Here is a 23,986-nt window from a genome sequence, read left to right as displayed (position 1 = left end):
AGTGTACCGCGCGGAAGAGGTCGTGGATGCAAGACAGCTGGACCTCACGGATAGGGAGAACACAGCTTTGTGAGTGGACGCTTATCCCCACAGAGTGTCCCCTTGGTGTCAGGAGATCAAAAATGCTAATGAATCGCAGCCGTTGTGTTCTCTAGCTTACAGCGCCCGCTGGGTTGAGTGCCCCGCCCCCAACTGGACCCTGAGCTGAGCTGTCACTGGCGGGCCCCTTTATTAAGAATGGTGTGGAGAATAATTACGAGGTGGATACTCGCTGGAGGTCCCGGCGTTAGGGGTAGACGAGATCTTGGGAAGAGCAACACCGCCGTTCGTCTTTGGGAATCATCCCTTGAGGTGAGGAGAGACCCTAGGATCTGTTCCAAGGTTACTCTGCAGAAGATGAGGTGGAAAGAGAAAAGCTGCAGACAGTATGACAGGCGTGAAGAGGAATACTGAAGAAGTAAGTGTTGATGTGACCCGCTTTTTCTGTAGGTCCCTGAGTGAGACCCTGACTTCATGGGACGTCAGCCTTACAGCGGTAGATCGACGCCGATTGTCAATCTCGCATCCACCAAAGTCCCCTGAATTAGTGTCCGTTGAGAAATTGCGGGTTGAGTAAGTCATCTTCATTCTTTCAAGTCTATGGCGGTAGTATATTCAATGAGTGTGAACAAATGCGCGAGGTTAAATGTTCATAGTAATACAATTAAAACCGACAATTACTTGGTGCCAAAAGAGGCAACGAGGATGCAAGATATGATTGAAAATGCATCTTTGATCCGCCATGTTCCCAAAGGGCCCTAGAAAACCTCGGGTACATTTACAAGGTAGAGACCGCTGCTGGGAACGTCTACCCAAAGAAGTGTGTTCATGGCAGTCAGATGGTCCCTAAATAAACATCCATTGCACATCAATATCTTCCTCGCAACCCGGCTCAATGGCCAGGTACTTGGACTCATGCAGCAGTGGCGTTTGCCTGGCTCGTCCATCTCACAAGATGCCCCAGGGTGCTTACATAGCCAAAGTCCAGCGTGGCCCAGGTGATAAGTAACAAATGCTAGATGCTTTTTCTTTTCCTTTACGCTTTCTGACCCTGCTCGTCGAGGTCCATGCAATTTTTAGCCCGCCACCACGCGCACGCTCTGAGCTAGGCTGGGGGCTGGGGCTCAGACACAATGAAGGAACAAGTCTCCTTTTAAGCTGCGGCCTGTTCCTTGCCGTGGCACTTCTTGAACTTGTGGGCCGAGCCGCAGTAGCACTTTGAGTTCCGGCTCATTGGCGCGACGCCAAAGCTAGCGGTGGCCTGGCCCGGGAGGCCACCTGTCATCTGCCTCATGAGGTCGGCGGCCTCCTGCTTGAGGGTCTTGTCGCAGTCCTCATTGCCGCAGCACGCGACGGTCATGATGATCACGAACGGGTCCTCGGCCTTGTGGAGATACTGCAGGAGGACAGTCAGCCGGGGGCTCGTGGTCTCTCATTGATCTCATGCTGTAGTACTACTACTGGTAGTAGAGTTCACTTACCGACATGGGCGTGGCAACGACGGTGGTGGCGTCCCGCTTGCAGTCCTTTGAGGAGCACTTGTCCTCACAGGCCTTGAGTGAGGCCTCGGCATGCTCCATGACGATGGGCCGCATCACGGTGGTGAACATCTGCGGCATGGCAGGGTTGCCGAGGGCAGCCGGCCCGACCAGGGACGAGGGGATGTCATGCTTGAACTCAAGCTGCCTCTTCTCGCAGAGGAACTGGCAGCGGACCGGCTTGGTCGTCATCCTGGCCTCGATGTTGGGTGGTGACTGTACTGGGAGGTGTAATAAAAGGGCCTAGGTCGTATTCCCCGGTTGGCTGGCTGGCTAGCAGGCAGTATCGGCGGGCTAATAATGAGCGGTTGCAGAAAGGATCGGCGGATTGGTGTGAGTAGATTTCTAGAATGAAAGTACAACGGGCGTTTGTTGATGGTGTGGAGGTCCAAACAAGGAACTCGACACCGAGTCCCCTTAATTGTAGGCGTCCTGGAGCACTTCCTGAGACAGGTGTCCTCTGGGGGAGACCCCTGCTTACCTTGTTAAGGTATGGGTTGGCCCATGCGCCCAAAAAGGGGGCCAAATCACGTGGATCCCTAACAGCAAACGAGCCGTCGATTAGCTTTAGTGTTGGTATAATAGCGCTATTAATATGCCACCTTTGAGGACGGTCCGATCCCAAACATCTGCTCCCACCTGAGGAGAAGCAACAAGAACCACACTGGCACACTGGTTCGTCGAAACCCTGGCATGTTATAGCGCGGGAACATCGTTCAACTTGCATATCTATACTATAGTAATTTAAGTAGCACGCATGCACCGTCATAACCTCATCATCATATCTAAATACCAGCATGAGCTGGTTATTCACTGGGTTCAATGTTGACTATCCAGTCATGTCGCTCTCGCTGCTGCGATGCTGCTGTAGATGCAATAAACAAGGTTTCAGGTAGAGATGTTGGGGGTGACAGCGGCGCACCTTTTACTAATTACCCGCTCCGACTCGAGAGGAGAAAACGTCAAAGACCACTGAGACGGCGCCGGGATTCGCCAAGCCACTCAGATTACCCGTCAACAAGAAAAGTCGGCCAACAGCTTTCCCACCTACCGGATAAGGCCGTGCCGGTTAGCGCTGCATCTCCATGTTACACCAGGTTGCGCGTCTTGGGCACAGATCGAGCAGTCAAGTCGTACCTACAATATCCATGATCCAAACACTGTTGGTCCTTTAATACCCGCCCGCCTTTGGCAACATGCTCGCAATATTTTACCGGCAGCAGCTCGCCTCCGCGCTGATGGTGTGAGAGGCACCGGTCTGCATTCCTTTCTATCAGTTATCTTTCAATATACCTAGGTATGCTGGTTGGTGATGCTTGTCGCAGCTATCGATACCACTGTTGCTTCGCTTCGTCACCGAGCTCCGGAATGAGACGGTACCAGTGACTCGAAGTCATTGGGAAAGTCCTTCAAAGCAGTTCCAACGCCCTTCATTACGACTATTACGACTATCTCCCCTGTACATTCTTTCACCTAGGCCAAAGCCAACTGATTCCCAACGAAACCACGCGGACCCCGAATCACTCTCTGAAACCTGGGCAACTTGACAGGAAAAAAGCGGAACTCTCGACCCTCTCTTGTTATCGCTTAGTACCGTCAAAATAATCCACCACAGCCACAATGCAGATTCCAGTAAGTACCCGTACTAGTATCCTGCGGGATGGTCCTCCCAGACCTAACATCCAACCAGTCCATCTCCGCGGCCATCACCTATGGCCTCGCCTTGTCGGGCCTCGCCCTCTCCGTGCCCACCAAAATTGTCACGGAGCGCGGCTTCAAGACCCTCGACCCAAGAACCGACTGGATGCTCAAGTGCAGCCACGGCAGCTGCTACTCGATTGTAGCCTGCGACGTGTACGGTGCCGTCACCCACAACAACCCCAGCTGCTGGCAGATGTGCTCTTGCGTTGCCACCAACGGCACCGTCACGCCGCCAGTGCGCCATTAGATTTCGGGCCGTGAATGGCGAGCCTGGAAGGGTCGGGGCCCGTGCCTAGCTACCTAGGTAGGTAAGCGGCACCTTGAAGCGATACTGTGGAAGACCTGAAACGTCTCTGACATAGCGCAACTTAGCAGGTCGTAGTGACAAACGGCTGAGGGGATTCACTTGAGGAATTGTTTGGACGGTCTAGGATTGGTACCATACTCCTGGTGGTCATCAAAGCAAAGGACACACTCATTCCAAGCCACTGGTAGCAGCCGATTTGCGATTGGAGAGATTTGAAAATGAGAACCGTGCGATATGCGAGGCACTTTCACACGTTGGCAAGCCTTTCAATTCAAAGTGAATATTTTGGAGACAGAGATCAGAGTCACGACATTTCTACCTGGAGAGATTTGTCGGCGAGCAAACCAAAGTAATATTACGGCGCTGAGCCAATTTTGACTCTGAACACAACGAAACTCATACCACATGGGGGCATCACTGAAGTTATCACCTGAAGTGAAAACATAACCTGCATATGCGTCTTATTTACGAGAATTATCATGATAGATTGTTTGTTGCGAGGACGCAAAAATAATTATATTTCGAGCAGAGTGGTGTAACGGAGGAAAGAAGATGCTGGTTTGTTTCGTGTTCCATACCCTAGGATACCTACTAACCTGGAAGGCATTTGAGTGGGTTACGAGAGAAGCTGATAATACTTCGATTGTCCGAAATTAAGGGAAACTGCGACGACTGCCAGATGGGTTAACTCGAGCCAAAGTCCCGGGAGCCTGTCGGCCATCGTAGTCACCCCTGACCTAAACTGCATGTTAGGCTTCGCACCAGCAGTGGCTACTTGACCCATATGCCTATGTATCAAGCTTCAGTGTGTTTTCGAAAGTGGTTGTAATTTGCTATTCTACAAGAACCCAGGTATTGCCCTGACACTCGAGTGAGTAAGGTTGACATCCATAACACGTAGATCTCGTCAATGATGTCCGATTCCACAGTTCCATCACGCCCATAGACACTCCGCCATTCCAATTCACCTCATAAATACCCATAAAACCATCCTGCCAGTTCATGTCGAGCCTAGATATGGCTCAAAAGAGGTGGCGACCTCTTCCGCCTGTAAAGTAACTCCACCATATCTGTAGCCCAACCCTGTACATAAATCATGTCCATAACACACCTCTAGTCTTCAGCATTCTAGACCATCCCATGACACCATAAACCTCATTCCGTCAACTTCACGGTCATTCACTCATTCACAGAATCCATCACCATCACCATCACCATCACCTCTTCTGCTGCTCGAAATAAGCCTGCGCAGCCTTAGTCAAGAAAGGCACAGCCTCCTTCTTGATGACCGGCACGGCATGCGTCATGAACAGCTTGCCCGCCTGCTGCGCATAAGCCTTGCTCTTCTTGTTGCCCTTCTTGCCACCAGCACCAACCGCTGCAGCGCCCCCGCTGCCCCCGCTCCCAGACGGACTCCCGCCGCCCCTGCCCCCGTACCCATCGTCGTAATACGGGTCCCCTCCTCCCCCTCCTCCTCCTCCCCCTCCGTACCCGTACCGGTCCCGCTGCCCCTGCCGCCCGTAGTTCACCGACGTGGCCCGCCTGCGCGGCGCCGCCTGCCCGTAGGGGTCGGCGTCGTAGGGATCGTCGGCGGCGCCGGGGTACGCCGCGCGCGGCTGCGGCGGCATCGACTGGCGGTGGCGGGGCCGCGAGGAAGGGGGTGCGCGGTCGTAACCGCTGGAGTAGGGGTCTGCGTCGCCGTAGTCGCCATTGCGATGGCGGCCTCGGGCTTGGGGCTGCGCCGGCTGGCCGTAGTCGTCCATGCCGGCGGGGGCGGCCCTGTCGTCGTGGTGCTTGCCGTGCCGGGAGCGGCGGGGCGGTGCTTCTTCTTCTGCTGCTGCTGCTGCGGCGCCGTAGCCCGCGCGGTCGTAGCTGGTGCCTGCCTTGGGCGGCGCCGCCGTGTAGTCGTCGTACCCGGTCCCGTAGTAGTCCTTGTCCCGCTGCTTGCGGTGGTGCTTGCTGGGCTGTTTCTCGCCTGCCTCGGGGTACGAGCTCAGGGGCGAGGATTTGTACGGTGCGTGCTCGCCCATCGGGGGACGGGGCATGTCGTCTGCGCTCGGCGCCCCGTAGTCGTACGCCGAAGGGGCCTCGCGGTCGGGCTTCTTGCTGCGCGGCGGTGCCTGGCTCGCGTAGTAGCTGGCGTAGGGGTCGTCCTCGTAGTACTGCGGTGCCTTGCTGCCGTGCTTCTTGGACGACCGGTGGTGGGAGCCGGCACCAGCTTGTGCCGCGTAGTCGTCCTCAGGCCAGGTCGTCTTGGGGGCCTGGGGCGACACGCGCCGCGGGGCCTCGGCCTCTCTTGCTGCCCTCCGCGGGCTGTAGCTCTTTGCCCTCCTCAGGTTCTCCGCCTCGTCCGTCTCCCACGTGCCCCTCTTCTCTCGGAAGCGCCGATCCCTGTCGCCTGTCTTGTGTTCCACATCGTGTCGAGATTTCTTCCCTGGATATGACGACCCGTAGACATCCCGCGCGCCATCTCCTCCGTAGGGGTATCCCGATCCGTCGTCCGATGCAACGACGTTCACTCCGCCGTGTGTGTTGCGGCGGGGCCTTGGTCCTTCAGGGTCCACCATGGCAGACTTGCGGCGGTGGCGATCGTTCGAGGAGTGTTTTGGCTGGGGCTCTGGGTATGCGTGGCGTGAAGAGCGCGGTGGTGCACGTTCATAGGCGTCGTCGTAGTAATTTGCAGGTCGCGAACTGGGTATATCCCTCGTTCGACGGCCTCGACCGTCGTCATATGCCCACATGGCGTCGAGGTGGGGGACCACTGGCTAACGAAAAGAATCTGGTGGCTAATAACCTTTCCAGTGCCGCGAAGAAGAAGTCCTCGTCGAGCGCAAGTAGTAGTGGAGTATGGAATTTCGTTGATGTCGATGTGTGTGTGTGCAGAAGCGCCAATATTCCTTGCCGGGGAAAACACGGATGGAGAAAGGCGTGAATCAGTGGGGGGCGCAAGATATGGGGTAAAGCTTAGGGAGGGTGACGTTGGCTTGGGGAAAGGGACGGAATTAGCGGTGAAACTCGTCAGTGATCCCAGCCCCCTGGTTCGAAATACCAGGAATACAAGGCGCGGATGTGATATCCGGTCGGGGGGGGGGGGGTCGCAATCAGATCGGCAGCGCTTGGTGGCGATGGCCGGGAGGCCTGGGGGCCCAGACCGGACCTGATAGTTGGACCGTCAGGATGGATGTGAGGGCTTGCAAGATGGCCCGTTGGGGGATGCTGGCATGCAGGCACGTTGGGGTAGGACACTCTGAGGAAAAAGCTGGCAGGATCCGGACTAGCCTGCGAGCACTACCGGATCTTGCAGCGGTAGTCGGTAGAATGGCGTGTGGGTGAGGTGGCAGGCCGCAGTTGGCAGCTTGGAGGGTGGCAGCACGGCGCAAGTGCGAAGAGATGAGGAGGAACCTTGGGGTTGTTTGCTGTAAGGGGTCCCGGCAACCACTTCGAGTTGGTGTCGGGTCGTAGGTGCGGGATATCTGGGTGAGGGTGTCGGAGAAAGGGGGAGGAAGGTTCTCTCGGTTGTATATTTACTAATAATCGTAGCAGGTATAGAAGGGGAAAAGCAAAGACGAGAGGAAGATGGTCAGATTAGACCTTGGTCTGCAGGGACGAACGCAACATTATAGCAGAACGAGGATATGCGGAACACGAAGGGCTCTACTACCTGGCTGCTACTTTTAATTTCCCGTGCAGCCAGCAAATAGAACACCACGGTAGCCGAGGCGCAGACTGCTGAGACTGCTGAGACTGCTGAGGCATTTCAGAAGGGCCGCGGCGCATGCAGGCGCTGTTTCTGGACTGTTCTGGAGGTGGGAGACTAGACTGGGAGCCAGGCACGGTCACACAGGCAGTGGCAGTGAGCGAGAATGGTGTTGTGCTAGCATTACACAGTCCGTACCAGGCCTCTCCAGCCTGTCCAGCCTGTCAATGAAGACGTGACACCTGTCCTGCTGCAAACGTCATATGCTGTGTTCACCCTCTGTGCCATCCGTGCCCATAAAGCATCCGTGGACGGTGGCCGTGTGGCCTCACCGGTATCCAAGTTTAAACCACAGCAAGCACGGTCAAATCAGCTTGCTTGCCCGGGCTTGTCTGCCCAGGTGTTTTGTGTGGGCCAGATGATGCTGGCCGCTGACGGAGTCTGACGCGAGGCACCGGATGGAGTGACCTGGCCCGCATGACGTCGTGCTGCAGCTGGCCCCATCTGCCCCCTCGACTCGGATCGCGGCGTTTTAAATCGGGTGACATCCCGCCGGGTTTGGCCCCTCACTTTTGTTGCCGCTGTCACTGTCACCGCGGTTGAGGCGCCCACCCACACTCCTTGACCTCCTTCAGGGCCACTCTGCCCCCGCATACACTGGAGTATAGTTAGACTCGATCTACACTATTGTACGTATTGTTTGCTGCAGTATGTGCGTATTGTATGTATGTAGGGACCGAGGGAACCACCACCGTCCTAGTTGGTCGATAGTCCGGCGATCATCCGGCTGTAGCCTCATCTCATTGCCCCATTTGTACTGGGAGAGATCGGCCCGCCTGATGCACACAGACTTGTCTTCTGCTCTTTGGTTCCTGCGCAACGGTCGATGTAACATCCAGGACGTCCGAGTCAGTTTCGACACTTCCAGGGCAGCCAAACAGAAGTGCTCTGGCCGGGGACTCTTGCCCGGGTCGGCTGAAGGTGAACACAAAACACCCCGATTTGGAAACAGGGGCAACCTGGGACGATGACTTCATCCGGGACTACTCACCGCAGGTGTGATCATCGACCCCTATGCTGGACAATACCGCGGCTGGCGAGAGAGCCACGTGAACAGCAACACAACTCTGTGCGCGCGCGTCAAAGTCGAGGCTGATGGCGTCTCGTCGTATCAGACAGCCGCGATGAGCATTCAGGCCTGATCACCGCTGCCGGACACCTTATTATCGCGAGGCCACGAAGACCCATTGGGCCCCCCAAGGATCATCGCGGACCAGCGGGCTGTTAATGCCGGGACAAGGAGGCTGGAGTCTGGCGCTGGCGGCCTGATGCCAAGCTAACCAGGTAACCAGTCCATCCCCGTCAAATCTCCCGCGCTCTGCGACTCTGGGGTAGACCTCGGGACTGATGATGGGCGCCGACACGTGGGCGATGTGACTTGCCCACTGCGAACCAAACTTGAGGTGCGGAGATTTGATTAAGGCACACAAGGCCATCCTGTCAAAGTCGCTGTCAAGAGTTGCCGCCACCCGAGGGGCCGTAACACAGCAGTCCAGAGAGCGAGCACGCACGCTCGCTGCCAGTGCTGCATGTTGTGACCCGGAAGATATGGCCTTCACGAGAGTCTACCCGGTCGTTTGTTTTCTCGGCCGCATCACCGTTCACGCGGTCATGTGCATGCCTACGTAGGTACTACGGGAGCCCCATTTGACGCCCGTTGTCTATGATGATGAGTTGCGTCTAGAGGCCCGCAATACACCACGACGGTGACGGCATCTTGATGCTCACTCGAGTCGTGTTACCGACGGCGGGCATCTGAATGAGAGGGTTCGCATGTCAGCTGACCGCATTCTCTCCCGCTGGTTTGATGCAACCCGCCTACCCTACACACCGCCGGTGGTCGAGTATTGGAACCTGCACTGACGTGGGGTCACCCGACGGCATTGCTTGTGCTTGTCGACACGCACTATTACAAGGACCTCGAGCGTTGTTGGACGGCCAATATTTCTGTTTTCAGGTGTCTACGGAGCGAGGTGCACGCCGCATCTTGACAAACATCAGAGAATCTGTCGAAGGTCTTGATACTGCAGCAGTCATGTTCCCGGTTGCTAACATCCTTTTTCTCACGGATTTGGCAGCCCTCCTACAGTCAAGCTGGACTTTGATGAATACCATGTCTCGAAGAACAATTACCTAGGTGTGTACAATGTTCAGTTAAGCACAGGCAGCTGTATCAGCCTTATTGTCTGAGTTATTTTAGACAACACAGTCCATAACTACATTGTCCTTGACTCAGATGTGCCAGTGTCGTTACACCACCACATCCGTCTTTCAGTCAGAGTTGTTTTAAATAGACATGTTTCATGTCACCTCTCCGTCGATGCGGTTATGCAGCCACGGCCGCCAAGCTGAGGCCCAGACCCACGCCACATTCCCTTTGTGGCACCCTCGAATCAGTAGGACCAGACCCTCTTCTCGCCCCTGGCATCGCGGATCCCATCTCTGTTCATCTTGGCATAGAGGAGCCGAAGGCCGGCCGCCATGAAAGCAACGAAGAAGCAGCAGGCCGCACAAGTGAAGTTCCCAGTGGGGTAGCCCTGAGCAGCCTCGGCCGGCTTCCAGATCCACTGTGCAATGATCTGGCCGATCCCAGCACATGAGTTATGCACAGCGATGGCGAATGGGATACTGGAGCAGGGTGAACAACGATTATTAGCGACACTCTGGCGTGTTCCGACGGATGGGCAAAAACTCACGTCAGCAGACTGGGTGTGTTGCACGTAACCCAGTTTGTCATTGCGGGAGCGCAAGGGAATGCGCCGGCCGCAGCCAAGCAGAGGCAGCCATATCGCTGTATGTAGGCGTCATGGGGCAGAAGGCCCGCAGTGAGCCAGCCGGCGCCTCCAACAACTGATGCCCCCACGATATGCCAGCCTCGGGCATCGAAGCGGTCGGCCGAATAGGAGAGACTAATGGCAACGCAGAAGCCGATGCACCATGGAGGAACTGTCATGAGCTGCGCCTGGATGGACTGGACATGACAAAAGTAAGCAGGGCTGTCTTTGAGACATTTCATCAAGATAGTCTTTGGATTTTTACCTTGTATCCAAGACCCGTGACAATTGTCGGAGAATAGAAGGTGAAGGATCCCTGGAGAACCACATTCGCAATCTTGGGTCGGGGCAGAGTGGTTAGCCTCGATCTTGGAGGATCCCCTCCCCTCTCATAGACGACAGTCACCTTGGCAGACGGCTACTCACATACGCAACATAATGTGCCAACATTCGCGGGCTCACAAAAGTCGCCATGATCTCTTTCCTCGTCGCATGCTCTCTGTTGTACCCGCCGCCCCTCTCCCTGAGCCGATCCACAGCCAGCCTTTTATCATCCGCCGTCAGGAACTTGGCACGAGCAGGATAGTCTGGCAGGATGAGCAAAGTCGGCAGCACGCTCACGACCGTGATCAGCCCTTCGATGATGAACAGCCACCGGAACCCCTGCAGGCCAGCAGCCCCGTTGGCGTGCCCAATTCCGTACGCGATAGCACCGCCGAATGCACCAGCAAGATTGCAGAAGGCAATCACCATGGCGATCCGCAGCGCGCGTTCGTTGTGGCGGTACCAGATGGTGATGAGGTAGACGATGCCGGGGAAGAACCCGGCCTCGAAGACGCCTATGAGCAGGCGCAGGGCGAGGACGGTCGCGTAGTTCTGGACCCCGGCGAAACCTATCGTCACTACGCCCCAGCACCCGAGGAGCAGGGCCAGCCACACAGACGGGCGGACGTGGTGCTTCATGACCCAGTTTGAGGGTACCTCAAACAAGGCGTAGGCGAGGGAGAACACCGTCAGCGTTATCGCGTAGTCTGTCGAGGTCATGCGTGTGCGGTGCAGCATGTCGTCTCCTGTTTCCTGGTTGAGGACCCGGGCATTGCCGATGTTGCCTCTGTCGAGGAAGTTCAAGAGGTATAGCCAGCAGCATAGCGGGATTATCCTTAGGTCGAGGATTCTGTTGAGCCTCTTGTTTTGCAAAACATCGTACACGTCTTCGTGAAGGGCGTTCTCTTCGTGGGTCACTGCGGTTTCGGCCTGCTGAGCACCTCTGTCAGTCAAGGACTTACTGAGGTCAATCATGATCTGCGCCATAGGTGTACCTACTTCGGCAGATGTGCCCTCGCCGAACTTTGTTCCCATAGGCTTCTCCATCGTCGAGTCTTCTCATTCAAGTGTAGGAGAAGAGAAGGAAGCACAGATCCGCAACGTGGACGTGCAATGTTTCCGAAGAAGCAAATACTGATTCTACCTGGGGAAGATGCGAATACCGAATGACGCGTGCAGTCATCGGCAGAGGTAATTAATATGGGCAATTGTTGCCCGGTCTGTCACTCGAGCGTAATTCCGCTGCCGGCGACATCTCCGCATTCTTGGGGATCCTCAGTGGTTCAACACAGAGGTCGGGCCACGAGGGGTGAGGAGAACCTGGGGAAAAAAGACGCCCGAGTGAGGGGAAATGGGACGTTGAAAGGGACCGGAGTATTGAAATCATGATGGCAGATCCCTTGAAGCACGCTGACCTTAGGATAAGCATTCAATGCCTTCCCGACCACAATTGATCTTGCCCGTCTAGGCTGACATTGTAAGCCCCGGCCAGTTTGAGTGATGTGTACTTCATCATCAACATTGATAACAACACTAAGTATTTATCCTGAAGTCCTAACTCCTGCTCATGTTCGAGAAACTTCCAAAGTTGTCAATGGCAGGAACGAAATCGGCATTGCATCCAAATACTGGCTCTGGTGCGTCTGATCTTAGGTCCGATGTGAAGATGATATAATTGCTGTCATGCTATCGCCATGTCACTTCCAGCAAAATGACCTAGAGTATGCCTTGATTGCACTTTGAAAATTGCTTCGCATAGTTAACTTCATCAGAGAGTGCTATTTAGGTCAGGAAATACATGTGAGGTTACCTCACTTGATCGCTGAAAACGAATGGCTCAAACCGTCAAGACCCGAACTCCAGACGAGCCGTAGCGGCTTTGCTTGCTTGCTTGCTTTTTTTTGTTGTGATCCAGAATCTCCTCACCACCAGTTTTCCACGGCAGTCTGTCAGGCGACAGGACATCTGGAATACTTGAATTTGCCCACACCGCGTCCGCATCAGCGTATTTAGTACACCTTTACGTCTGTGATCGGCACAGCATCAGCATCCATGGGTGCGCCCACTGTATACTTGGGCATCAGCTTCTCCGTGTCCTCATCGTGCGCGTTCACGACGTCATCGGGGAGTGAATTGAGCGCTTGGTCGAGATCGGCAATGATGTCTTTCACGTCTTCAGTACCAACTGAGAATCGGATAAAGGCCTGTGGTTGTCTTGGTCAGCTCATTCGTCTATCCAGATGGATTATTGACTCTGCTTACTGGAGTGATGCCAGACTCGCGTCTGTCTGCTTCGGACATGATCACATGTGTCGAGTTCCAAGGGTGTGTGGCCAATGTCTTGGAGTCTCCGACGCTGTGGATATCTGTTAGTTGCCATGCGCGAGTCAAAATATGATATCTCTATTACTTACTTTGACTGGTGGGAGATGACCTTGACGTAGTTCAGAAGTAATTTGCTTGCCGTGTTTCCACCCTTGGGTCCAAAGGAGAGCACACTTCCGAAGCCGTTCTTAAGATATCTCTTCGCATTCTCATGGTAAATGTTCGACTCGAGGCCTGCAAAGGAATGGTAAGCATCTTTCTCCACGCGCAGCACTGGCAGATGGGCCCTTCAGGATGGCATACCTGGATAGTTAACCCACGCAATTCTGGGGTGCGACTCCAAGAAGCGGGCAACGGCCATCGTGTTGGTGGCGTGTCGCTCGCACCTCAGGCTCAGCGTCTCCATTCCGATCAGCAGCTGCTGCGCTGATGCCGGGCTCAGGATCGTTCCGACTTCCATCAGGATGTCAAATCTCATCGCCATAGCGAAACAGATATTGCCGAATGCCTTCCAGTAGGAAAAGGCCATCGGCCCGTCCTTCTTGATCATCTTTGGGAACCGGTCACCGGCCGCACCCCAGTCGAAATTCCCGCAGTCGATGATTACGCCGCCGACAGTGGTGCCGTGGCCGCCCATCCACTTGGTTGCCGAGTGCAAGACGATATTCGCGCCAAAGTCCTTGGGCCTGCACCATGTACCGCATGCACCAAATGTGTTGTCGACCTGTGCTTCCGGTTAGAAAGGAGGAACACACGCCATGATGGCGAGCCGAGCTAATGTTTTTACTCACAACGAGCGGGACGTGGTTTTCGCGAGCGACAGCAGCCAGGCCCAAGAAATCAGGGATACTGCAGCGAGGATTGCCAATGCTTTCAACAAAGAAGAGCTTGGTCTTCTCGTCCACGAGCCTGGCATACTCCTGCCTTGTCTCCTGCTTTGCCCATTTCACCTCGATCCCCAGGCGGGGGAGCAGGGTCTTGAACAGGCTGTAGGTGCCGCCATACAGATTGATTGACGCGACAATGTTGTCACCGGCACCGGCGAGGCAGACGATGGTGTTGAAAATAGCAGCTTGTCCAGAACATGTGCCTACAGCTGCAGTACCCCCCTCCAGTGCAGCCGCTCGCTTCTCAAACACCGCAACGGTGGGCTTTCTATTGTTAGCGACTGACCCGAGTCTGCCGTGGGCGGCGTCCTGGTTGTCCACATACATTGGAAACTCTGCTGTAAAAGTATCCGGCTTCCTCAGTGGCACACACGCGCTTGGCGTGAGCGCTGTCTGTGAAGACGAAAGACTGTAAACCGGAAGTGTTAGTGACACTTCTCAGTATCGACATGCGGAATAACTATGCTTACCACACTGTTGTAGATCGGAACTGCTCGTGCATGTGTTTCTTTGTCGGGCCTGTGACCGGCATGGACTTGAAGAGTATCGTAGCTCAGACCTTCGTCGAATTTCTCGACTTTGTAAGGCTGGAATGGATCATGGTTCTCCGGCAGTGTGCTTAGTTCCAGCGGTTGTGAACCCATCTTGAGTTTAATTAAGCTCAGGGCCTAATGTGACAATTTTATGTAGATGTGCTGGGGAGCCTGGCTGGAAGGTGAAAATAAAGTTACAGGACAGAATCCTGAGAGCAAACCCGTAATCACTGCTTCTGAACAACCGAGAGTATAAAATATCAATGGAAGAATACAGGCTTAATTGTTGTTGAATACGATGCATACCAAGGTTCTATATCAACCCTGAACTCCATCGCCACAAGTGGTTGGATGGGCCACTATTGGCCAAAATAGGCACGCCGGCGACTCGGCAAGCTTCCTAATATGGCCTTGATGCCGGACCGGACCAATCGGGCGACAACCAGCAACGGCATCTTCGAATTGGGTCTTTTCGGGAGCAACCACCTTTTCGGCGGCGTCCTATTGTGATCACTGAATCGGTGAAATAGCTGTTGATTATTCTCACCGACTATCAAGTTGAGTCATTTCAGCTACACTTTCAGGTCAACCTATATTCAAACGACCCGCAGAAATGTGGTCCTGGACCATCGCCGAAAATGGCACTTCCCTCACACCAGAGAGGACATTCATTCACGTCGTGCAGTCGTCGGACCGGGCCACAGCATACGTGGTCATCTCATTCGCCTTGGTATTGTTATTGTTCACATTGAAGCGGGATGGCGGCCAGAAACTCGCCCCTGGCATCATGGTGGTCGGCGGCGGCGAAAAGCAGACGATACGGGCAAATCGAGAGCGATTCCGAGAAGGCGCAAAGGAGATGCTTGAAGAAGGCTACAGAAAAGTACGTGAAGAGGAAGCGGCATCATCTGCGGCGTGAGCACTGACCAATCTTAGTCGGACGGCGGCTTTTACTACGTTCCCAGTCCACTCGGAGAGCGGCTGATGATACCGGTCAAGTACCTCGAGGAATTGAAGACGGCGCCAGTAGAAGAGGTGGATTTCGTTGCTACGTTTATTGAAGTAAGTCTTTTCACCAACATGAGGTAAAAAGGACTCAGTGCTGACTGGTATAGATGTTCGAAGGCAAATATACTACGATGGGTAGTCGATCGACCTTGCATCCCCGGGTCGTCAAGGCACAGTTGAACCATCACCTAGGTGTGTGCCTCAAAGGGTGCAGAATATGCACAAACTGTCTGCGTATAGACCAAGGGCGCATTGCTGACCTTGACTGAAGCGGACGTAATGCCCGGAGTCCAGCAGGAGATTGTGGACTCGTTCGCGGAACAATTTCCCCCCTGTGAAGGTCAGAGGATGTCTCAAGTCAAGGCAGAATCATGCTAAAGTTTAATTGTTCAGATTGGACGCCTGTGCCGGTGGTAGAAATCCTGACCCAGATTGTGGCGAGGGTATCCAGCTGCATGTTTGGCGGGACGACCCTGTCTCACAACAAGGAATGGGTCAAGTCGTCGATTGACTTCGCCATCGACGGTTTCATCGGCGCCCAGAAGATCAAGAAGTACCCAGAATTCCTCAAGCCACTGGTTGCGCGCTTCGTCCCAGAAATTCGGAAGATCGCAGATCATTACGCAGCGGCAGAAGCCGCTGCCATCCCGATGCTGGAGAATCGCCGGCGGACAGGGGAGAAGGCCATGGACCTGTTGTATTGGATGGCTGAGCAGGCCAAGGACGAGGAGCGGGATTTTAAGTTCTTGGCTGGCATCCTCCTGAAAGTCAGTTTTGCGGCGATACACACAAGCGCAGCAGCCCCTGCACAGCTACTCTATGACTTGTGCGAACATCCGGAGTTCATTGAGCCATTGCGGGAAGAGGTAAGCAGTGTCATTGGTCCAGATGGCATGATCGACAAGTCCGGGTTTATGAAGATGGCAAAGATGGACAGTTTCATGAAGGAAAGCCAGAGGTTTAATCCCCTGCTACTGAGTAAGTGCAGCTGAAAATCTTGATGAAATGAGATGAAGATCACTGACTTTGTTTCTTGTTTGAACAGTCACTTTTGAGCGAGTAATCCATCAACCCCTCACGCTGTCTTCTGGTTTCACTATCCCAGCACATACGACAATTGGAATCCCGACGCAGGCCATAACAATGGACGAGTCATTGTATCCCAATCCAGAGGTTTTTGATCCATTCCGCTTCTCCAAGATTCGGGAAGAGCGACCAGAAATGGACGGACGTGCGCAATACGTCGCATCGAACCCGGCCTCGCTGAGCTTTGGCTATGGGCGACACGCATGCCCGGGGCGATTCTTTGCTGCCCAAGAGATCAAGGCCATCATGGCTCATATTCTGCACAACTACGATATTCGATTTCCCGCGGGTCAGAGCCGGCCAGAGAGCCTGAGGGCCGAAACGCAATATCTGCCACACCCGGGGGCGACGGTTGAATTCAAACGACGAACTTAAGGCTTGGACGATATATCTCCCAGGGTGCCTATCGGGGGCCAGGGCACGTTCCGCTGCATCTTGCTTGATTCTTGTCGTATCGATGCGTTTCCAACAAGGAGCCTCGGCATGAGGTTTGATGTATGTTTCACGCCACCGTCATCGAAGCTGCTGTGAACAGTCGTCAAGGTGCATTAATTGAAGGTCCAGGAGCTGGACTTTGACAATTTGAAGATAGAGTTGTCCGGGGAACAGAAATCTTACGAAAACAGCGTCATTGAAATGCAATCACAGGCTGCCTGGGATTTCAAATCATCACTACAACAAGATTGGCTCCCAATCTTCATCACACAGGGACTTCGCCAATTCCAAAATACAACACTATAGACCAATCATATTCTCTCTTCCTACTGATAGACAGCAGTGCTAGAGCCATTACTATCAGTACTACCTAGCTACCCTAACTCTACACTCATTACCTCCTGTAGGAAGGTAGTGTTTATGTCTCTTTTTTATAGTTTAATAGTGAGCTGGGGATCCCTAGATAAGCCATCAAAAGTATATTCTACATAATGATGAGGGGTACACCCTGCATATGACGTGCTGGATTTCAAGTACCTCGTTATCGTGATGTGCGACCGGAACTGCCGTTTATCAGGTTGAAACAACCCCTCGAAAAGCTTAATTCCTTCAGCTTCGATCCCAGCACTTTGAGGCCAGGACTCGGTGACGGGCTAGTACGCTACGCCTCAGGCAAGCCGCCAGAGCCTCTCTCCCGCGATCCGGGTCTGTGGTGCTCGGCGACGGCTGTCTGGGAAAAACGAAGTTAGGCCCCCCCTGTTTTATTACCCCTGTCAATTGGGCCACACCTAAAAAAACACTAAAAAACGCTGCCTTCACGCGCACACCCACACAGCGCCTAGTTAGTACACTACTTTATCCTTTAAAAACTCTTAAAATAGCTAGTAGCCTAATACACATTCTACTAAATATATATACCCTAATACTCTCTTTAAACTTAGTATAAACTTTATATTCTAAACTTTTTTATAACTATTTTTATTTTTATTATTATTAGAAATATTTACTAGAGGGAGGGGAATTAAAGGATAAAGAAGTAGTGTAGGCGCTGCGTGGGCGCGCGCGCGAAGGGAGCGATTTTTAGGTGTGGCCCAATTGATAGGGGTAATAGAACAGGAGGGGGGGGCCTAACTTCGTTTTTCCCAGACAGACGGGCTAGTCCACCTCAGGCAAGCCGCAAGAGCCTCTCTCCCGCCATCTGGCTTGGTGGTACTGGGCGACAAGCACAGATCGGTCGGAAGATAGGCCGCGTGTCACAGTACGGAGGTATCCTCCCGACACGCGCGCTGTCCGAGCAAAAGGCTTAGGCCAGCGGGCTCTATTCCGCCTTATAAGCGATAACATATTGCATTGGCACGCCTTGCTGGGCCTTGCCAAGGTTGAAGTTGATAGCTACCTGGGTAGTAGGTTATCTGAAGTCCTATATTAATATTAGCGGCGGCAACCCCTACTCATAATGCCCCGCATCCGAAGGTTATCGTGATCTGGTCCACATGCGTGAACCCGCGATTGGCCCACATGTATTTCAGATCTGGTACCCTACGGCGAGGAGCCAGATTTGAGATCGTTTTCTTGGACCAATGGGACTTCAAGTTTGGTACATGCTGCAGCTCATGGGAAGATCATCCGAGTTGACGGCTGCAAGTCTCCGACATCTGGACGCAGCCTCATCTATCAAGCCCCGTTGTCATCCCACCCAATGCTTCCTGAAGTTCCTGAACCCTGAGGGCCACGGACGCCAAGGCACTCCGGTGCGATTCCAAGCCTTCTCTACCAGCATTGCTTCGTAACCTCCCCAAGAAGCTGCTTAGGCGTCGCACCTGGAGTAGCACCAAGAACCCAAATACCTCCTGCCACTCACCCGCTGTGTCTATCCGATATTGGCCAAGATGAATCGGGGCCCACTCGCACCCGCTTCCGTCCGCATCTACCTGGAGCGCATCCCCCTCTGCGGCCGCTTCCGCCCCTGATGAAGCCGTTGTGACCTGCTCCCACATGGAAGCCATGTCCTCCAGCATCCCTGCCATCTTCTCTACTAACAATACCGAAAATGCCATGAGCCGTGATGGGCTGGGGCATGATCGGCAGCCGGCCAGTGCCTGGCATTGTGATATGGATCCCTTCAGGGAGTGTAGCGCTGTCTCTGCCACACAAAGACTGGTTGACTTCCTGTGCCCTTGTATTCGCTCCAGAAGGGAGAGTGTCACACCAACACACCGGCAAGGCGGTGGGTTCTTCGAACGTATTGCTGTGCGACTGGTTGGACTTGGCCGCGTCTGGCGAATATTTACCGGAGTAGAGACCCCGGAGCCCCCGCCCGTTGACACTACTCGAGGCGAGGAGGCTGCTGTAGAAGTCCTATCCTGAGACGGCGTCCTGGATGGTGGTCTCTGTGCTGGCTCATTCCTCACATATTCTCCAGCTGGCTCAACCCTGCATTTGGCCTGCGTATATGATATCCAATCCATATCATCTGTAGGTGTATTAGCACTCAATCCCTTCTCACTCAGATATGAAAACCAGTGTATCACGCGGTCCAGGATCACTGGGCATCTCATTTTGGAGAGGGCTTTCTCACCCGATAGTGAATTGTCAGTGCTCCTTGCAAGATCGTATGTGCCATTGTGTGAGCCTGTTATGTCTTCTGGTGAAGTGCTAGACGCAAGCGTGCTACCTAGAGAAAATGCATCACCCTGGATTCCAGGGTGCGATAGATCAGCCTGAAGCAGCTCATCTATATCGAACTCTGGCAGGCCTGACTCGATGTAATCTGGTATCTCCAAGTCGTCAAATTCAGGGCTTTTCAGTGAGCCTGGCTCTGGCTGCCGGGCACAAGTAACCGGGCTGGCGTCTCGTAAAAGCTGAGCGCATGGTGATGGGATCCTGGGCTCGCTGCCCCCCGCCGCAGGCGTGAGCATGAAAGGATGGCCACTTGCATGTTTGGCTTCTCCCAATGCGCTTTGCCTCGGGCTCTGATGTGAAGGGGATCCGCTCGGAGCTGTTCCAGGCGGTGAGGTTTGGAGCACAAAAATTTCTTCAGTGGTTGATGGTGGGGTTACGTTTCGTGACGTGTTCTTATGCACCTTGGACAGCCTATCGGCCTTTCGCTGCCTCGACTGCGAAGTAGCGGAATACGTGCAGGAAAGATTGCGATCACGACAGCGTTGACAGCCAAATCTGTGTCCTGTGCATTTTAACTAAATTTAATGTTAATACTGTCCTGGTTTTCTCAACTGGAGCTTGCAAGTGCCTACCTTCTTAACTCTGCACCTATCGCAAGCGAAGTGGCTTTGGTTTTGGCCGGCTTGTGGTAACTGAGTCGTGCTCGATATGCATATAACTTCTCCATCCCGTTCTTCTGCACGAAGAGTCGCGAACATGTTTTTTTTTTTTAACAAAAAGCAGTGTAAGGGGCTGATTAGAGTTTGGCAGTACTACATTGGATTGGAAACGTTCTGTCATGGTCGTCTATATATGCTTTAGAGAAGTGGAGTGGACATGGCTTCGAGAAAACGTGCTGCAAAGTCGCCTCCAGCTGACACGATTCCGGTCTAGCCACCATATACGCCGCATGCAACCCAGGACTCCAGTCGTTAAACTTTATGTTGATGGTGCGAAACTCTAAATCACACCGCACACTTGGTACACGCCCGCACATTGCAGATGCCCAACTGGGGTTCGCATTGTCATCCCAGCTTGTCGTGCAACGGTCTAGGCCCGGGGCGACTCAAGTCTTGACTTGACTGGGTCCCTTGTTGACTAGCGGCTTCAGGGATCTCTGTTTCAAGCCAGGCCTTTTGGCACGAGAACGCAGGAACCCTCCGTACCTCACGCCCAGAATGGCTTCATTACCCGACTGGCGTTGACCCAATTCAATAGGGTCTCTTCAGCTGAAGTACACATGTACATCACCTTGCGCGGTGGTATCAAATACTTATCCCTGCGTCAAGCAAAACATGCCGATGAACAGTATTGTAGATAGCTAATCCGTGTCGATCGTGGACAAAGTCGACCCACAAAAACCTCTTCATAGTTGCTCGGACCTCGGCCCAGGAAACAGATAGGCCAGAGTCAGGCATCGCCCTCCTCAGCCAAGGCTCCAGCCAAGTGTCTCCCTCTGGAAATATAGACATGGCGCCGACCATTATTAGCCATGGCATAAGTAAGAATGAGGCCATATTAGAATCCTGGTGCAGGTCTAGACACTCTTTGTATATCGTCGGGAAGTGGCAGTGCGGTAGCCGGGAATTTGACCACTGTATGAAGATGTGAGAGCAAAAGGCCGAAAGCCCGAGTCGTATCGCTTCGTGTAGGCTGTGAAGCGGAAATTCCATGCTGACCAGCCGATACAATATCGAAGTCATGACGTCCAGGAACAGCTGTTGTGGTATCTTCCGCCCCGATTCCGCGGTAAAGTTGATAAGCGAGCAGAATGCCTGCAAAGTGTCCCAAGCACTCCCAAGTTCGACATGGGTTATGCCAAGATCGCGACTGTCGATAAGATGACGTGCCTCACGCAGACGGAAAGCGATCGGAACAGGCGACAAGAGATCCACCGGATAGGGAACAAACTCCTCACCCCTCGACTGGTTGAAAAATATAGGGCTGCCACCTGAATGAAGGGCCATTCCTAGGTCGCAGCTGTTAGCAGTTAGTGATATTGAAACAAGTACAGTAAGTACTCAGCAGAGTATAAAAATTATGCTTTGTGTGTTTCAGTTATTTACCTGAAGATTTCTATTAGAAGTTTCGCCCTAGTTTTGAAAACTTGAATGCCTCCTCTCATGTCGACAAGCTTCCGCAGCCCGATCATATGGTTTCTAGCCACGCTGTACTGGCCGAGCCTATGGGCATGGCAGGCCAAAATCAGGACGACCATTACCGTGCTATCGGATAATACCAATTGTTCGTTATAGTCCTCAATTCTTTCTATAAGAAGCCGCAGAGTCTTTGAGAAGGAGTTATATGTGGGTTTCAGTGGTGATACGGGCTCCAGATCGTGGCCGGCCAACAGATCGAAGTAGACCTGCACAGAAAAAATGGTGGCATTGAGGTAGGCCGCATCAGTGCACAGTGTCTCAATCATTGACACTCCGGGAGGCTCGGCTGAGTCCAAGCAGCTTTCCAATGGGAATAGGGCAGCTTTGGGTAACGATGTGACTTGTGTGGAGTTAGCTAACCAGAGCAGGAAGGAGACATGGCAAATAATGAATGGGTAGTAGTCGGATATACATTTTACGACAGGAACTTCCAGTGATGACTCGACGTCATCTGCAAAAGGAATGAACGACAGCTCTGAGCCCACTCTTCTCGGAATGAAGCCTAGTGGTCGGTAATCGGAAATGGTTGGGCCATGGTTCGTGGGCTCTACCTCGTCTGATGCTACCCCTGCATGCATAGAGTTCCCGTTACCTTTGCGCTGGGTGCGGTAAGACTTGCCCTTATTCTTGCCCTTCATAACATGGCTCCTGATGAAGGTCTGTGTCTTCGTATCCGGCTTATTAGGAACCCCTATCGTCACAATAAAAGGCAGTTCCCCCGTCTGCCTCATCTTGATTAGCTTCGATGGGGGCCAAGTTTTGTCGTCCAAGTACACGTAACAGTGGTTCGACTGATGAAACCGATGGCAGGCGTACATGCATGAGCTGCGCGGCACATTGGGGTCCCGAGGTATACTGTTTACTTGCTAGGCGCGATGGGTAGTGTGGTCGATTTATGAGAGGCGGCTCACGGTCGAAGGATTCAGCTTACGCGTGCCAAGCCAGAGAGTGGTTACCTCTTCCGGCAAAGCGCCTGAGTTTTCTGAATCCTTCCGAGAAACCCCACATTTTCTATCAGGTCTCACCATCCTGGAAGACGTAGTTGACAAAACTGCAGTGAGGCTCGCTCGTGTATCAAATTCGAAGATTGAAGCGTGTTTCCGTGAGGTTTGTAAAACTGGTTTTGTTCCTAATCCCCATACATATCAAGCGTATTATACAGTGGTAAACGGTCAAGACCCAGCGTTTGGAAAACGAAAAAGAAAAAAACAATTTCAAAGGCTATGTAAAAATGGGTAATGTACAAAAGTTAATCAAGCCACTCCAGACTAAACCGAGTGATAGCGTGGGGTAGTCTCGCTCCATGCCTCATTACCACTCATTTGATATTCCAACCCCTTCATGAATGCGCTCAAATTAGCGCTGCATGGCTCAGAAGACGACAGTCTCCTTGCAACAAGTTCTTCATGCACGAACTCCCATTCTCGGCACATAACCCACAGAACACGCTTCGACGCCGAGTATTCCAGGTTTGCTTCTGCAGACAGAACCGAAACAGAGGAACATAGCGCCGAACCCTCCTTGTGGCCCGTCTGGGAGGCCTTCAATTCCTTTTCCCAGCTGTAGATGTCATTCACGACGGAAATGTGTTTGGAGCAATTCATCTCGATTTCTTTGATGCTTTCAAGTTCCTCGGGGCTGACGTGCAAGTTCATGGCGAAGCGCATTAGAGCTGACAAGAGCCTGGAATCTTATGAGCATAAATCTGCAATCGTAGTGCAAGTAGAAAAGATCGCTTACGCCTTTCCAACGTCCCTCTCGCGATACTTAAAGTACTCCCCGAGCTCCGCGATCTCGAGACGACTCTTGTCGGTCTGTGCCCGCATGAAAGTGAAGACGGGTTCTAATATTTCGTCCGCAAGCACTTTATCGCAGTTGCGCATTTCGTTCCACAGATCGTACGTGATCCACTCCACTGGTATGCTGCGATCAGGCGCATGATTTCCTCTGGAGAGCAGGATCAACCGTTCGTTGTAGGCTGATCCATCCTCGAGCGACATGTCCTCAAGGAGGTCTTTTGGGACAGTGACATGTTAGATCGAGCTGTTCTATCCACAGGGGCGACCGAGCCAAGGGCACTTACCATCAATTAAGAATAGTAATGCAAGCAGCCGACAAGCAAAAGCTATCCTACCGTCCAAAGCCTCTGGGAAGTACAGGCAAGTGACAGCGGAGAAGCCCGCAGCCACGAACTTCTTCCTCGCCTTGTCATTTTCGAATGGCCAGTGCTTCAGGAAGTACGCATCCACCTCTGCAGTAACCTCCGCCACCCTTGGGTGGATTTTGGGCGTGAACAGAGCTGAAGGCACCGGAGGTACCGCGGCTTTGGGGCGGTGAGTTTGAGTGGCAGGCTTGGCGAACACGTCTGGCGACGTGTCGCCGACGGCGATTGCCACCGAAACGTTGGGCTGTAGGGAAATCATTAAACAAAGTTTGATAGAAGCCAGTCAGT

The 23,986-nt window shown here is 53.3% G+C and overlaps 8 protein-coding genes across 8 annotated transcripts; 2 read left to right on the top strand and 6 right to left on the bottom strand.

Annotated features, from left to right (window-relative positions):
• Positions 1-626: 626 nt before the first annotated feature.
• Positions 627-1,994, bottom strand: KVR01_007180 (uncharacterized protein). Its single transcript, XM_044789142.1, has 2 exons — positions 1,521-1,994; positions 627-1,435 (listed from the first exon to the last, which is right to left on the bottom strand). Exons 1-2 carry the CDS (start codon positions 1,767-1,769, stop codon positions 1,193-1,195), a joined length of 492 nt encoding a protein of 163 aa, XP_044643433.1. The 5' UTR covers positions 1,770-1,994; the 3' UTR covers positions 627-1,192.
• Positions 1,995-2,780: 786 nt separating this feature from the next.
• Positions 2,781-3,525, top strand: KVR01_007526 (uncharacterized protein; the record flags this gene model as incomplete). The annotated part of the gene is made up of 2 exons (XM_044784445.1): positions 2,781-3,209; positions 3,268-3,525. The coding sequence occupies exons 1-2, from the start codon at positions 3,198-3,200 to the stop codon at positions 3,523-3,525; spliced, it is 270 nt and encodes an 89-aa protein (XP_044643779.1). The 5' UTR covers positions 2,781-3,197.
• Positions 3,526-4,393: 868 nt separating this feature from the next.
• KVR01_007341 (uncharacterized protein) lies at positions 4,394-7,315 on the bottom strand. Its single transcript, XM_044791240.1, has one exon. The coding sequence runs from the start codon at positions 6,324-6,326 to the stop codon at positions 4,803-4,805; it is 1,524 nt and encodes a 507-aa protein (XP_044643594.1). The 5' UTR covers positions 6,327-7,315; the 3' UTR covers positions 4,394-4,802.
• Positions 7,316-9,735: 2,420 nt separating this feature from the next.
• On the bottom strand, positions 9,736-11,487 carry KVR01_007524 (uncharacterized protein; the record flags this gene model as incomplete). The annotated part of the gene is made up of 5 exons (XM_044793160.1): positions 9,736-9,970; positions 10,039-10,313; positions 10,382-10,453; positions 10,543-11,370; positions 11,440-11,487. The coding sequence occupies 5 exons, from the start codon at positions 11,485-11,487 to the stop codon at positions 9,736-9,738; spliced, it is 1,458 nt and encodes a 485-aa protein (XP_044643777.1).
• Positions 11,488-12,449: 962 nt separating this feature from the next.
• On the bottom strand, positions 12,450-14,296 carry KVR01_007410 (uncharacterized protein; the record flags this gene model as incomplete). Its single annotated transcript, XM_044788787.1, has 7 exons — positions 12,450-12,644; positions 12,703-12,796; positions 12,855-12,999; positions 13,069-13,489; positions 13,557-13,916; positions 13,978-14,061; positions 14,123-14,296. 7 exons carry the CDS (start codon positions 14,294-14,296, stop codon positions 12,450-12,452), a joined length of 1,473 nt encoding a protein of 490 aa, XP_044643663.1.
• A 502-nt stretch (positions 14,297-14,798) lies between these two features.
• KVR01_007135 (uncharacterized protein) lies at positions 14,799-16,654 on the top strand (the record flags this gene model as incomplete). The annotated part of the gene is made up of 6 exons (XM_044784932.1): positions 14,799-15,068; positions 15,122-15,247; positions 15,301-15,385; positions 15,465-15,533; positions 15,587-16,171; positions 16,239-16,654. The coding sequence occupies 6 exons, from the start codon at positions 14,799-14,801 to the stop codon at positions 16,652-16,654; spliced, it is 1,551 nt and encodes a 516-aa protein (XP_044643388.1).
• Positions 16,655-17,869: 1,215 nt separating this feature from the next.
• Positions 17,870-19,689, bottom strand: KVR01_007255 (uncharacterized protein; the record flags this gene model as incomplete). Its single annotated transcript, XM_044784394.1, has 3 exons — positions 19,293-19,689; positions 18,411-19,187; positions 17,870-18,030 (listed from the first exon to the last, which is right to left on the bottom strand). Exons 1-3 carry the CDS (start codon positions 19,630-19,632, stop codon positions 17,870-17,872), a joined length of 1,278 nt encoding a protein of 425 aa, XP_044643508.1. The 5' UTR covers positions 19,633-19,689.
• Positions 19,690-22,802: 3,113 nt separating this feature from the next.
• KVR01_007509 (uncharacterized protein) lies at positions 22,803-23,957 on the bottom strand (the record flags this gene model as incomplete). The annotated part of the gene is made up of 3 exons (XM_044789087.1): positions 22,803-23,217; positions 23,275-23,548; positions 23,618-23,957. The coding sequence occupies 3 exons, from the start codon at positions 23,955-23,957 to the stop codon at positions 22,803-22,805; spliced, it is 1,029 nt and encodes a 342-aa protein (XP_044643762.1).
• Positions 23,958-23,986: the final 29 nt, after the last annotated feature.

The sequence above is a fragment of the Diaporthe batatas genome, assembly GCF_019321695.1.
Source record: "Diaporthe batatas strain CRI 302-4 chromosome Unknown Contig00008, whole genome shotgun sequence".
Taxonomy (NCBI): domain Eukaryota; kingdom Fungi; phylum Ascomycota; class Sordariomycetes; order Diaporthales; family Diaporthaceae; genus Diaporthe; species Diaporthe batatas.
The sequence above is the reverse complement of the archived record's forward strand: the minus strand, read 5'-3'. Positions and strand labels throughout refer to the sequence as shown.